The 15,281-nt window shown below is 43.2% G+C and overlaps 1 protein-coding gene across 1 annotated transcript; it reads right to left on the bottom strand.

Annotated features, from left to right (window-relative positions):
- Positions 1–4,495: 4,495 nt before the first annotated feature.
- LOC104253089 (butyrophilin subfamily 3 member A1) lies at positions 4,496–14,971 on the bottom strand. Its single transcript, XM_059833137.1, has 7 exons — positions 14,899–14,971; positions 13,222–13,578; positions 12,201–12,485; positions 11,166–11,264; positions 5,759–5,779; positions 5,552–5,578; positions 4,496–5,034 (listed from the first exon to the last, which is right to left on the bottom strand). Exons 1-7 carry the CDS (start codon positions 14,969–14,971, stop codon positions 4,496–4,498), a joined length of 1,401 nt encoding a protein of 466 aa, XP_059689120.1.
- Positions 14,972–15,281: the final 310 nt, after the last annotated feature.

Below are 15,281 nucleotides of genomic sequence, written 5' to 3' on the forward strand. Positions count from 1 at the left end.
CAAGGCCAAGTAATAGCAAAGTGCTCAGCCAAAGGCTGAGCCAATCAGTCAGCAGAGAATCTCAGGCCTGACCTTTCTTAGCTACCCCAGGAGCCTCCTCTTATCCTGCCTAGATCCTATGCAGCATCCAGCAATGCCATGCTAAGAGACAATAGTCTGCCCAAGGTACTGGAAGTACTGGAGGGACCTCCACAGTGGGTGGATCAAGCAAGAGCTCACCCTTTATTTTCCTCCCCAGGCAGGACCTTGACTGCTAGCACATTGAGCCAGCCATGGCAAATAAACCTTAAGCATGGACTTACCTGTGAACTGGTTACAGCTAACTTCTGAACCTATAAAAGAAGAGGAAGATGAGTGAGGGGAAACAGTATTCACAGATGTGCCGCCCCGTCATTAGGCCTTGACGTCACTTATGCTCTGCAACTGCCTTCCCCTCAGGCTTCATCAGGGAGGAGAGGAAAGGGTCAAGAGTCCTGGTACTGACCGAAGGGATGCCAAGCCTACAGCCTGTCCTGAACTCATATGGAGTTGATAAGACACCAGGATGGGTGCCCAAGAATTTGCAAGGGACATCCTAAGAAAATTGACAGAAACCACCAACCCTGGCTTCCAATGAAGAAGCATCCCTCATTCTAGCAGACCCTTCCTTTGGGTCTCTGCCATGTCCACAACTCTTCTGAATGGGGATTTTCACCATGGTGGCGGGGAGAAGTAACCAGGTGATAGAAGGCACCTCATCAGAGGTATGAGGCCTGAAAAACTGTGCTAGTTACTCTTCAAAGCAGGTGTTGTTTCTTACCTTACTCATCCATGTTGCTCAACTGTCCTGTTGCCCCTTTAACAAAAGCATTGTTTGTTAGATCATTTTCCTTCTTTACTTGCATGTAGGAAAAAAGAGCTCCCTGAGCACCTGAAAGTCGAGCTGCATGCCTGGATCAGAGCCAGGATTGCTCCTTTCACAGCAACCTTCCTGCTGGTGCTCCCATCAACTTCCCCATGGGAAGCTGAGGAGTAGGAAAGACGACAGCTTGCAAGCCCAACATTTGCGTTTCCCATCCGTCCACATCCCACCACTTCACCTAGGGAAGCACATGAGGAAGGAAACAGGCAGACCCTTGCTGGTTTGAGCAACAAGGGAAACGGCAAATCCCATCTTCTTTCTCTTCCATATGATGTGGACAGCATTTATGCATGTAAGGAAAGGTCCATGGATTTGTGATTTGCAGTCAGTGCAAACTGTCAGAATAAAGAAGGCAGAATAAACAAGCTTACAGCCAGAGGGAAAGGAAAAACTGGGCTGGAAGAGAGATTCTCCTTTCCCAGCAGGTTCACTGAAACTACCAAAATAATTGTCCATTCCAGTGCTTCCTCATAATTAATACAGATGCAAGTAAAAGGCTAAGTGCTTAGTGGTGCCTGCAATTCTTTCAAGCCTTTATGGCTGCATCCACAAGAGGGACCTGGAGTGCCATTTCGGAGCAACACAGCAGGTCCAATGGGGCAGCCTCCTGTCTCCACCCCTCTCCTTTGCCCTGCCACAGATGGTCAAGGACATTGCAGGCAGCCATTTCAGCCCTGAACAGTTTCATCTCCACCCGATCCATTTCCTAAACTAGCTTACATCATGAATGCGTGATTGTTAATGGTTGCTGGCGCTCGCTACCTCCTGCTGGGGGTTGGATTGGTCCATTGAAGTTGCAGGGAGGATTGGGATGAAAGCTGGCATGAAGGGACAGGGTGATGTGGCCATCCTCAGCATCACATCATTATTGCTGCCAGCATTTACCGAGTGGCCAAATAGAACTGAAAATGGCCTTGTGGAGAATGATTGTTTTTTTTCTATTGTTTTACTCTCTTGGAACTTGGGTATAGCAGGAATAATTCCCTGCAAACTTGTCACAAAGTTTTATTCAACACTAACATCACAGGATCTCAGAGCAAAGTGGAAGGAACTGTAAATGATTTCACTGATAACTGGGATAGTTAACTGAAATGGGTATGCCGGATAGATTCTGAAGCTATTTGGTTTTTCTCCTGCCCTCTATAACCTTTTTCGCAGTGCATTTTGTATTGTACTGTCCCTAGACTACGCGGATAATGTGGGCCCACCATTTGTCTGATATTCCAATAGACGGTTTCAAGTAAGCAAGCTTCATTTGGCTGCTTTCTCAACCTGGACACTTCCCCCACTAGCCCATAGCTACAGCGAGCATGTGGTTCACAAGGAACTTTGTGCAGGTACGCTAAGCAAAACTACAGGAAAACTTCATACAGAGTTGTATATGCTAAGAAATAAGCAGGCTAAAATATAACAAGGTAAGAAGGCAAGTTCTCCTACCTTATAAAATGCTACTGCTTCCTCTGCGCCTTGCGGAGAGTGCGATGTTTCACTTCTCTGCTACAGTAAAAGAGAAAGCAAGTATGGAGCAGTTGCAGACCTTGCTGACATCACCAGGTTGTAGGCAGGAAGGAAGGGAAGAAATATCACGGGCAAAACTCCCCCAGGCTGCTGTTCCTCTACCTCAGGAAGGCAAGAGAGTCACAGAGGGATGGAAGGAGGAGAAAAGGCTGGCAGTCATGGGGTGAGGGAACACCGCAGACGCGAAACGCGTCCTTGGAGCACAGGTGAAAGCAAGCTCTTTGCTCCCATAATTATAATGGTTAATATTTGAACGTATCTGTTTTTCAATTGGTCCTGAGGCCAGGTAGGTGCAAAGATGAAGGGCACTAAAGAGAAGTTCACCAAATCCCCAAAGGCTATGAGGATATTTTTGAGAGTACTGGCCCAAAGTTAGTTGCTGGCCCAAAGATAGTCACTGGTCCTTGTCACTCTTCTCTTATGCTCCCTTCTATTTTGGGAAATTATCTGTATTCTCAGTGCAGCTTGAACATGCATGGGAAACAAACCAGATACTTCTCACATTCAGTACTTTTGCAAGAGGACTGATACATTCCCTGTCCCATCCTTCCAAAGCCAGTTGCTTTTCGTAGCTCCTGATGGACCAGCTTGACCTTGTAGGTGCTATAGGAACTTCATATGGACTTGGCCAAATGCAGAAATTTGTTTCCATTTGTTTCATGGGTGTGGTTGTATTGGGTGTAGGTTTTGGTAGTGGGTGGCAGGGACTGCAGGGGTGGCCTCTATGGGAAGAGGTCCAGGGCTGGCCTGTGTCGGACAGAGTTCCAGCCAGCTCCACAATGGACCCACCTCACACCAAAGCTAAGCCAGTCAGAGGAGTTCGTGGCACCTCGGTAAAAAACGTATTTGTGAAAGGGCAGAAAATGCCAGAAAGAGGAGGGAACAAAAGACTGAGAAACAACAGAAGGTTAGAGGAGAAGGAGGTGCTCCATGAGCCTGCACCCCCTGAAGGGATTGCAATCAGTGAATAAGCCCACACTGGAGAAGGTACACCTCTGAAGGGAGTGCAGCCCATGGAGGACCCACAATGGAGCACAGGAAAAGAATGAGAAGGGAGGAGTGGCAAAGAGAAGCCACTATGTCCTGACCCCAGTCCCCTGCACTGCTTGTTGCCTCACTGGAGAGACTGAGTGTAACTTTTAGTGATAGAAAGGTGGGGGGAGAGGTGTCTGGAGTGGAGTGGAGTTGAGCCTGGGTGTGAAGTTGACCTGGGAAACAGTGCAAAGTGATTGAAATGTTTGTCATCTTAGTTGTTTCCCCATACTCAAACGAGTGATGAATATTTCTGCCAATTGGCAGTAAATTACATTAAATTCCCCAAGTCTAATCTCTTCTGCCCATGACAGCAATTGGTCAGTGATTTATTGGTCTTTAGTTTGACCCATGCATTTTCTCCCTCCAGTTCCTCCTGTTTGCTCCCCCTGTCCTGATGGAGGAGGAGGGAGCGAGCATCAGTGCTGGTTCTTGGCTGGGAGCCAAGGTCAACCCACCACAGTAATGCCGAGAACTGAGGTATGCTCAATACCCTGCCAAATATTAGCATTCTTGGAAAACACAACTTCTCTTTAAACTCTTTCCTACCACACATTTTCCAATAAGCTTAAAGTTTAAAAGAAAAGTTTTCAAAACAGTGTTCTTTTCCTTCAAAATACATTTATTTCATTTCTTGATACAAGAATGGTAGAATTTGGCTTGCCTAACTTTAGGGATGGCTTTCAACCTAATATAAATACAATGGAGTACAAGTCATGTTGCCTAGAGAAAAAGGAAAGACAAGCTATAGAACATCACCTAAATTACAATTCTGTCCTCAAGCAACTGAAACCATTGTTGTACTGATAAGATTTTCATGACCTGTAATGGGAACTCAGACTCCTGCCTAGGGTTTTCTGAACCTGATCCCAATCTTCTTTCAACTAGCTGACTCTTTTTTCCTTTCTTGATTTTATTTTTCCTGTTTCAGCCTCAGGTTTATTCTTATTTAATTTTACATTACTGATGCCTGAGGTTTAACTTTTCCCTTCTTCTTTCAAACTGAACTGTCTTTCCCTAATCCATTAGATCTCACAGTCCTATTTAAAGAAGCTTTAATGGAAGAGGAATCAAGACCGGGCGGATAAGAGGTCTGAGTGTCCCTTCCCTTTTGGATAGAAATGGGTAAAACATTTCTGCAGGTTCCTTTCCAAGCCTTAGAGGCATTCTCACCATGACACCCATCTGCTCTGCTTCATAAAAGTTCACTTGCCCTTCCTCCAAGTCCAGAAGCACACCAATCACTGAAGAACTCATCTGCTGCTTCTCAATCCTGCGGTCTCCTTCGCTAGAGAAAATCTCTCCCTGGGAGCTGTGCAGAGCCCAGTAGTGCTTCCCAGGAAGGGTCCTTTCCTCCTCCTGCCTCCCTTTCTCCCTCACCACCCCCAGCACCCAGTCCTGCTGCCGGCCCACCTCCACCTCCCAGTAGTGTTTCCCAGCTGCAAACCCTTCCTTCCCCACCAGGACAGGGACTGTGGAGGGAGCGTTCGGGCCAGCAGGTTCAGACGCGTTGCTCTCCACACCTGGAGCCCCTGGCACCTCCAGCTCCAGGACGTGGCAGTCAGGATTCACAGTAATGGGAACTGGAGGGGAAAACGAGAATCATCTGATGAGCAGAGTGGCTCAGGGACCTCTCTCCACGTGGGGCTATGGGTTGAAGTGTTCGAGGGTCTGAGCAGTCGTGCTGCGATTCAAGAAAGAATTTAAACATTCCCCAGAACAGGGCATGCAATCACTGATGAACTGAGAGGCACCTTGCAGCTGCCACAGCCATGGCCTTTCTCAGGGCACAAGTCCACACGCTTTACAATAAATCTCTCTTTCTCTTTTCCACAGGGCCATCTGTCCTCTCCAAAATTGTGTCCACACCCCACCCCAGACTTTGACACCTTTCAGCAACTCCTTTTTTCAGTCTTCCCAACAGCCGCATCCCAGCCTCATTTCCTGTTAACCAAGCCAGGCACATTCCTGTGACTCCAGCTCTGTCCGTGTATCTCTAACGTCATGGCATCGTTGTTTCAGGTTGACTGGCATTGTCATTTCAGGGTAGCTTGGACAGATGGCCACTGTGTTTTCACACCCTTCGTCCTGACAACTTACCTGCGTGGCTCCGGGCTTCCCAGAAATCTGCAGAAAGGAAACAGAGAGTAGGGTTTTATGAATCTATTGGACAGTTAGATACTTGTCAACCTTCAGTATTTCTGACTATTGATGTGCAATTGTCATTACTGTGATTCTGCCCCAGGGTTGAATTCATCTAATGCATCAGTACGTATAGCAATAAAATAAAATTTTTAAATCACTTACCCAGCTCAGCTTTGAGTAGCTCTGAAAGGGAAAGATGTTCTCATTATTAACACTTATTTTGCGAGCATTTTTTCAAAGTCGGACAACTCCAAACAACAGACGATCAAGCAAGACCATGAGTCAGTATGAGGACTTTTTTAAACTTGTGTGATTTAAATTTTTGACACTTAGTTGCAAGGTGAGGGACCCAAAATAGGCCTCTAGAGAAGGTCTGCATTTGTTTACATTTAGTAAGCATTTTAGAGGACATTAAGTCAGCCACTTGGGCTGTGTGGAGGAAATTAATTTCTTGGCTGCCATCGTAATGGTTCAGGCGGACGTGATTTGTAAGGAAAAACCACATGATGCAACATAGGTGTCTGTAGCTTTGGTGTAGTTTTTAGGTAAGAAAAACTCCCGGTAAGGAGGATTATTCCTAGTCCAGAGAGGTTTTACAGCAAGCCGTGTGACAAATCTCTTGAAGGAGAAAATTGAACCTCGCTGTGAGGAGATTGGCTTCACCCTCATGGATGGCATAGTCAGGCTCATCTGAACACTTTCTTTATTTTTATGAGGTTTATAAAAATGTAAGATTTATACAAGATGTTTTCTTACCAAGGTGACGCCTGTTTTCAGACATTGCTGTAAAAGAATAACTTTAATAAGTGAAATGAAGACTTGAGGAGATAATGATTAAGAGGTGAGATCTTAAAGAAATAGTTCTCTCTCTGTGCAAATACTGAAATGTTTTTTTCCTTTAAAATTTGCCATGTGAAGACTTGTCAACTTAAATTCTTAAAAGCATATGTTGTGGATAAAAGTCAGGTGTAAATTAACACAACTACACCGCACTGTTTCTATGCTCTAGACTTATGGCACACTTTTTTTCTTCTTACCCTTCTTCCCTTAGTTGTACACCTCCAGTGCTGTCTGAAATGGTGTGCCCTGGGCAGAAAACCTCATGGCATCAGCAGAATCTAGATATCCTAGTATAAACAGCTGAATTTCAACCCAAATGAACATAGTCAAAATAGTTTGGTATGCAGGCTTAGGTGACCAAATGCACATGTCTGGTTTTGAGTTCTCTAGGTGCAATTAGCAATATTGCGGATCAATATTGATGACACTGATAGTATCCTCCTTATTGAGACATAAGTTGTCTAATGTTATTTGTCTACTGTCTATTCACAGGTACAATGTTCTTTGAGATGCCCTAAGGTCTCCTGCTTGGCATTCAGAAGGCCTACTCATCCAAAAGGAGTTGACCTCCAGGAGGGTCTTTGCTCTATGTGACCTCTCCAGGTGGGTATCTCAGTTGACGGATGAAGCAGGAAGAGAGGGGGAAGCATGACATGGCATTTTCCTTAGTACTTATTTTATATGTAGCTAAACATCCAGGCCAATACTTCTCACTATACAGACTCCGAGCTGCATATTTTTGGCGTTGTGATGCAAGTTACAGCTGTTTGAATAATTTGACCACAAAGTGGAAAAGAACAGGAGCAGTAGGTCAGAGCTTCAAGAAAACTCAGTACAGTCAGAAAGACTCCAGGCAGAGAGGTTACACAGAAGCAGAAAAATATCACAAGCCTCTTAGAAGTAGAGCCACACTAAATAATATTTATTAGCAGTGACTAAAAAGGAAATATAAGTAACAATCATTTGAATAAAGGCAAGCTGTTGTGCTTTTTTTCTGAAGTAGCTTATTTTCATTCTCTCATATATATCTACTTGCAAGAGCTGATTAACCTTGCCTTAATTGTAGAATTATATTTACCTGCTTTGTTTGTATTCTTCTGTGCTTCTAAGTTGATCAACAAACAAAAGAAAAAAAGGAAGGAAAAAAATCCCACATTACTTGCTGGCCAGTTGGTTTAATTCGGAAGTTAAAAATGATGAGATGAGCTTTTAAATTATTTCATTGTCCTCAATTACTAGAGCTCCAACAAGTTATTGAAAACAGATAATTTTTGAGTTTATAATCAAACATGAAAGCAGGTCATAAAAATGTTTGTTAAAGGGAACAGACAGATCCAGAAGTACTTCATGCAAAAATCTACATCTCATTTTCTCTTTTGGGGTTGTAAGGTTCTGCTGCCATTCAGTGTGACCTGGACAGGCTGGAGATTCGGGCAGAGAGGAACCTTATGAAATTCAACAAAGGCAAGTGTAGGGTACTGCACCTGAGGAGGAATAACCCCACGCATCAGCGCAGGTGAGGGGCTGACTGACTGGAGAGCAGCTCTGTAGAAAGGGACCTGGGAGTCCTGGTGGACAACAGGATGACCATGAGCCAGCAATGTGCCCTTGGGGCCAAGAAGGCCAATGTCATCCTGGGGTGCATCCAGAAGAGTGTGGCAAGCAGGGCAAAGGAGGTTATCCTCCCCCTCTACTCTGCCCTGGTGAGGCCGCATCTGGAGTACTGTGTCCAGTTCTGGGCTCCCTGGTTCAAGAAGGACAGGGAGCTGCTGGAGAGGGTACAGCAAAGGGCTACGAAGATGGTTAGGGGTCTGGAACATCTTTCTCATGAGGAAAGGCTGAGGGACTTGGGGCTTTTTAGTCTGGAGAAGAGAAGACTGAGGGGGGATCTTATCGATGCTTATAAATACTTAAGGGGGGGGGGGGGGTTGCCAGGAGGATGGGGCCAGTCTTTTTTCAGTGGTGCCCAGTGACAGGATGAGAGGTAACGGGCACAAACTTGGTCATAGGAAGTTCCATCTAAACATGAGGAGGAACTTCTTTACTTCGAGGGTGGCAGAGCACTGGAACAAGCTGCCCAGAGAGGTTGTGGAGTCTCCTTCTCTGGCGATATTCAAAACTCACCTGGACGCATTCCTGTGCAATCTGCTCTAGGTGAACCTGCTCTGGCGGGGGGGGTTGGACTAGATGATCTCCAGAGGTCCCTTCCAACCCCCATCATTCTGTGATTCTGTGATTTTGTAAATAGCATGCACCCTAGAAGTACTAAAAAGAACAGGAAAACTATTCTTACCTAGTTCTTCCTTCAAACATATTTTTTCTGAAAGAAGTGATACATGGTTATTAATATATGTTTCAGTATCAGATTTTAAAAGTTTAATTACAATGTTTTCTTGAATACTTTTACTTTCTTTCTCTTCAATAATATATTAACATAGGACCACCCATGATCAACTTAATCTAGTTGATGAAGTAAAGAAGGTTGAGTTACACAGAGAATTATGAAGTCAAATAAATAAACAGGTAAATTAGCACACGAATTTGGAGGAGACCTTAACTGGCTCGAGAGATTAGATGATCTTCATCTGGCCTCTTTCAGATATCTACAAGACAAATGTCTCTTATCTCATTTAGTTCCTTCGTAGGTCCCTTATAGTCAATGTCGGAAGTCCATCCCTCACCTCCCAAGTCTTCTTCCCAATAACAGCTTTCTCAAACGGATTCAATCTGATCTCTCTGAATGTTCCTGTTTCTCTTAGATGACTACAAAAACAAGACACTCAGGAATATCCTGAGACTTCTTTTAGAAACTTAAATAAATTGGATCTCATTGGTAAGTTGAAAGGCTAAAATGAGATAACTGACCTCCTCTAGACTATGTTTGGGCCCTACTTTGTTTACTGTTACCATTATTTGACAAGAAATATATGCTGAGGACACACAGAATTTGCAGAAATTGCAGCAAGAATTTTTACTTGTTTCTTCAGGCCAGACTGTCTGGATGAGAGGATCAGAGTCAAAGCCATGGCGTGAAATTTAGCAGTAAACAGTTCAAGGCTTGTTATTTAATTTTATTTTTCTCTAGTAACCTTGGGAATTATTCTCAGGTTAAAACAGAGGAGGCAAAAGATCAGAATACATGAATTACTATGATTTCAGCCATGCAAAAAATGGAGCATAAACCTGGCACAGAACAATGGCATTTTCAGAGTAATTACAGCTTTGATAAGGTTATACCTCAAGATATTAGTGCAATCATACTAGATCACAGTGTATCAGTCTGTTCACCATCTTGCAAGCACCACAGGATTACTCTGAGTGATTTACTCTACTGCAGGCTATCTATGGAGGGGTCAATACTTCTTAATTATAAAGGGCAATGTGACCAATTGCCGTCGAATCCTTTATGCTGATAAGGACTACTACATTTGAGATTCATGTCCAAGAAATCAAAATGCCCTAGAACAGTGTCTTTGATTGTATGTTTTCAAGATATTCTCACAGTTTTCAAGGAGCATTTACCTTTTACCATGTCCTTCCTCGATCTCACTGGGAAAAAAAAATTTCAATATTAATAATACACTATCTCAAAACAATAAAAAGTAGATTATACCAGTCAAAAGATCTGGAATGGTAGTTGGAAGTTGAACCCACCAGTTCTGCATACAAACTAAGTCATTTTAACAGAGCATTATTTCAATAGCACAAGACCTTAGAAATACCTGAAGAAAAATGAGGTACTGGGCTTCTGGAATATCAACATTGTCATGCATTTACTGAAGAAGGCCCTCTATAACCTCACATCTGGAGAAAAGCTAGAGGCAAGGAGAACTTCCATATGCAAGTAGGCAGGCAGATAAAAAAATCTTTGTATTGGATTCATCAGCTGATGTTGACATTTCAGTGTGTGTATATATATTTTGATTCTTGTCTTCAGGAACAGTTGAGTGAGCTCTGGAGCAATAGAAGCCATTGACTGTACTGTTATATCAGAGCCTATACAGCAGGAGAGTACCCCAATTTGTCTGTGCTGACAACGAGATCTGCCCATGAAGGAAAGAAGTAAATCTCCCTTCTCAAGCAGCAGTGACAGTTCTCAGAGCTGAGTGGTGTCCAAATACCCCCACTTCACTTCGGTGCTCTGAAAAACTGAAATACTTAAATATTGTTCATGACTGCATTTCTATCACACCCATAAAACTGCTTCTGAGACTGTTGCTGGCTCAGAAGCATAAACTTTTCTCCTAAAATATGTTCATGTGTTATATTTAGCTTCTTCATTACTCACCTGCTTTACAGGATTGTGTAAAACTACCTGGAAAAACAAAGAAACTTTTAAAAATATTTTTGTTTTTCAAACAAGATGTCTATTGAGAATATTGAAGTATAATTTCAAACTTTCTCATTTTAAAATGAGAAATTTTTCAGAAATCCACTATTCTAAAAGCTAAAATCATATTCTGTGCCTATAAATATCTGTGATAATACAAAATGGCATCCCATAGTAGTGACCTCCCTGTAAAAGATTCTCTATGCATTCACACACACATGCAGCCCCCACCCATGCTCTACTTTTAACTATACATCTGTTAACTTTTTCTCTCTCGCTCTCATTCCCATAGGTTTCTTTCTGAATCTGATGTCAAAATGTTATTTAAGCTTTCATTAACCGTGTTTTGCATTGTAGATGAAAACTTCCATATCAACTGTTGTAGGTGGAAATACTTACTGGTTAGCTTATAACCTGTAGCAGCAATAACAGCTGTATTAAGAAATAAAGTTACAAGGAATGCCGTCATCCAAGGTGAAGTGGAAGGAAAGAAGACATCTGTAAAATAGAAATGGTGTTACTTTCAGTGAATGTTTGTGAAACAGCTATGACAGGCTCCAGTGGCCAAAGCATATGCATCTAGCGCCATTTTATTTGCTGTGATGTATCCTTTACGGTCTCCTCCTGCCACCCTTGAATGCTGCACGTCTCCCCTGAATCCCAAAACATCCATATGCTGCACTGCCAGCTATTCCAGGCCATCAGAGATAGTATTAGATGCCTATGCGCAGGCAATCAAACTGTGCTCCTACACTGCATAGACTCATACTCGTTCAGACTCAGCCTGCCATGGGTAGAGGCATGTTTGGAAAAGCTACCCCTTTATGAGGGATATGTGCTGAGCAGCCCATCTCTGAGGCTGGTATTTGCACTGTTGAACCATGAGGTGAAGTTTTCAGCAAAGCAGAACTGTCTTCAATGGCAATTCAGATGGAAAAAAAGGATCCCCCTCTTCCCTTTTTGACGTAAAATTGCCTACTTTCCAAGCTAGGAATCATCTAGAGGGAGGCACTTGCTGAAGCTCAGAGTAATCATTGAGGTGTTAGGGAGGGAGAAGGGGATGGGAGCAGACACTCAGCATTTCCTATCAGCATACTCCAGCTGTCTCAGCTCATTGTGCTGGGTGCCTTGGCAGCATAGTAGGGCCTTTGTTCTCCTCATTGGCACTTCTAAATCCTTCCCTCTCCAAACTGGCCCGGTGCTCTCAGGCGGCAGCTGATGAGAGCTCTGCATTAGTATTTATAGTTAGGATGTATCGTGAAGGTAACAAGTAATCCAAGACATAAAGATGGACTTCTTATCATGTTACCCGTCTAAATCCTAGTTGTTCGTGCTTGGGCTGGGTGTCCAGGATCACTCCAGAGTCAATGGAGAGACAACGGACAGGAGCCTACCAACTGGTCCCGACAGTGACTGATCTTGGAGGTCACTCACCTGAAATCAGGACTCGGGATTCACACATTGCATTGAGTAGATTATTGACTACTCTGCAGGAGACTTCCTTGTCCAATCCTGGTTCGAGATTCATGGAACTTACAACATCAAAAACACCTGAAGAAGTCTTCGTGCTTTGGGTGGTCACTTTCTCCTTCCGTGTCTGTCCTTTGCTGTTCAGCCAAACTACTTTGGGCTCTGGAAACCATCCCTGTGACTTGCAGGTGAGGCGGATGCCCTGGCCCATGTGACCATCCAGGAAAACTGGAGACTCATCACCTTTAGCTATCGAACAGCAAACGAACAAACTCCAACAAACAGGAGACAAGATATTCTCTCACCAAACAGTACATGGTGGGAAGGTCTTCCCCAGATTTATCAATAAACACTGAGTGTAAATTAATCAGATTTGAAATTTTAGTTCTCATTAAATTGCTAGTAAATAGCTCTTCCTGCATTACATTAAAATGGGACATTTGTACGTAACCTTCCTTTTACAGTCCTGATAGAGACGGATCTTTGGACTGATTTTTGTTATCTCCATGAACAACTGGAATTAAAATAAAGTAGCATTGCACTGATTGGAAATTTGTTGGTAAAACAAAATTGGACGACACCATGAATAGATGAAAATTGGAATACTGTACAGAAAATGAGACGATGTGTAGGGCAAGAGTGTGAGAAATGTGTTGCAGTGCCAAATGCAGTTTCGGTCAGGCTTCAGTTGCTTCACCTCTGCAACAACAGGCTTGTTTTACCATAGGATTCATCTCTCTCCTGCCTTTACATGTTTTAATGCCAAGGTGTTGACTACACTCCCTCTGTAACATGTGAAAAAAAGACATCTATGACTATTCAGAGTCTGCTGGCAATAGACGTAGCCTAAGCTATAGCAGAGGCTGGTCTGTCACATGGCTAAGCGCAAGTGAGATGAATCCAACTCATTGGTACCCCACAGACCTTTCTGATGTTATACAACTGGACTGAGGAAGAAGTGGCAAATGCCTGCCATTCCACTCACCTGCCACATCCAGGTCAACCACCACTGCATCATACCAATTCTCAAAAAAGACACTGCAGGTGTATTTCCCTTTGTCCGAGAGCATGACATTTTTCAGGTGAAGAGACAAGTTTCCCTCATTAAATTCAGACTGAAAAAAATTGGTCCTGCCCTGGTACGTCTCGTCCTCATAAACTGGATTGTATGTGTTTTTTCCAGCATAACTGGTCACATCAATTTGTTTTGAGTTTCCAGTAAATACCCATTGAATGGAAAGTCTCTCAGGGATTATCTTAACTTTCAGCTGACAGGGCAGGATGACTCCTTTCCCAATGACTCCAATGACAGGCTTGTCAGGAGGGATGATTTTATACTGGCCTGCAAGAAGATATAGATGTAAATCTTACCTGTCACAGAATCATAGAATCATGGAATAGTTTGGGTTGGAAGGGACCATTAAAGGTCATCTAGTCCAACTGACCTGCAGTGAGCAGGGACATCTTCAAAGAGATCAGGTGGCTCAGAGCCCCGTCCAACCTAACCTGGGATGTTTCTGGGGATGGGGCATCTGCCAGCTCTCTGGGCAACCTGTGCCAGTGTTTCATCACTCACATTGTAAAAAATTTCTTCCTTATATCTAGTTGGAATCTACTCTCCTTTAGTTTAAAACCGTTACCCCTTGTCCTACTGCTACAGGCCCTGCTAAAAATTCTGCCCTCATCTTTCTTATAAGCCCCCTTTAAGTATAGAAAGGCTGTAATAAGGTCTCCCTGGAGCCTTCCCTTCTCCAGGCTGAACAATCCCAGCTCTCTCAGCCTTTCCTCACAGGAGAGGTGTTCCATCCCTCTGATCATTTTTGTGGCCTCCTCTGGACCTGCTCCAACAGGTCCGTGTCTTTCCCGTGCTGGGGACTCCAGAGCTGGACTCAGTACTGTCACAAATGTTCTCATTAGCACTTCCTGGAGGAAACTAGAATGCATACAGGTACGTGAATGCAAGAAAAAGTAGCTATTCTGCTCTGGTAAAAATCAATAAATCAGAAAATGCTCTGGACCAGGATGTTATCTCAAGAGCAAGTTCCATAATCTCCCACTGTAAAGCCTAGTTTACCAGGCATAGACTGACGGGACAAGAGGATTGGAGAGGAAGATATCCTGTGACAGTAATCACATCACATCTCTGCAGGTCCACATGAGCATCTACAAGCACAGTTTTGTAACTGAAGGCTCCTGCCATCCTTTGCCATCCTTCACCACTACCAGTTAGCCTAAGAACATAGCGTAACCTCAGGGAGATGCTGCTGAAAATACTGAACTCAGTCTGTAGACTGTTTCAGGCTATTATATCTATTTATAATCCCATGTTGAAGGTTTAAGTGAGTCTTTAGTATTGCCTACGCCTTGTGCCATCTGCGTGATTGAAGTGTATTAAGATTTCGTGTAATGTTACTGTTTGTTTCTGGCTTCAGAAAATGAGTGGAGGGAATGGTAGGTGTCTGCTATATATATACAAAAAAAATCAGGTATCGCTACAAATATGTTGCAAATAAAATAAGCATTGCCACCCCACCCCCAGCCCCCTACTTTTAAAATTATTTATTTATTTATTTATTCATTTTCTTTCTAGATCTATCCACTAACTCCGGAAATTAGATGTATTTTTAAATCAAATTGTGATTAGAACAAGACCTAGATTTACCTGTGACTGAATGAATTATCTGTAGGAAGATAATCATGTGAAGGGTTGTTGACCACTGATATCTGGAACCCATCGCCTTGCAGTTTTGTAAGACATCAATAAGAAAAACTTCCAGGGCAAATCTTACCAGATTCCTGTAATCTTTTCAAGCACAGAACAGAAAATGAGAAGGGTGAGTCAAAGTAGAGCCATATGCTTCTCTATATATCGCCCTATATGAAGGGACACAAAGACAAATCCTCAGAGGCATTTAGGTACCTTTGACTAATATTAGGAAAAAGACAGAATAAGCTGTTTTTAACGGAAGTCAGTCAATTAAGTTGTGATTCTAAGAATTACACTTGGCCACCAGAGAAAAGAGAGGTATTTTTGAGACTTAGAAG

The sequence above is a fragment of the Gavia stellata genome, chromosome 40, assembly GCF_030936135.1.
Source record: "Gavia stellata isolate bGavSte3 chromosome 40, bGavSte3.hap2, whole genome shotgun sequence".
In the NCBI taxonomy this organism is placed as follows: Eukaryota; Metazoa; Chordata; class Aves; order Gaviiformes; family Gaviidae; genus Gavia; species Gavia stellata.

What these genes read in the sequence shown, in the direction of transcription:
- LOC104253089 (XM_059833137.1), bottom strand. Translation starts at nt 14,971, where the DNA reads ATGGGTTCCAGATATCAGTGGTCAACAACCCTTCACATGATTATCTTC. An exon ending in ATCCCGAGTCCTGATTTCAG is followed by an intron (nt 11,265 to 12,200) that starts GTGAGTGACCTC and finishes TCTATTTTACAG; the next exon opens with ATGTCTTCTTTCCTTCCACT. An exon ending in TACAGGTTATAAGCTAACCA is followed by an intron (nt 5,780 to 11,165) that starts GTAAGTATTTCC and finishes TTTCCCTTTCAG; the next exon opens with AGCTACTCAAAGCTGAGCTG.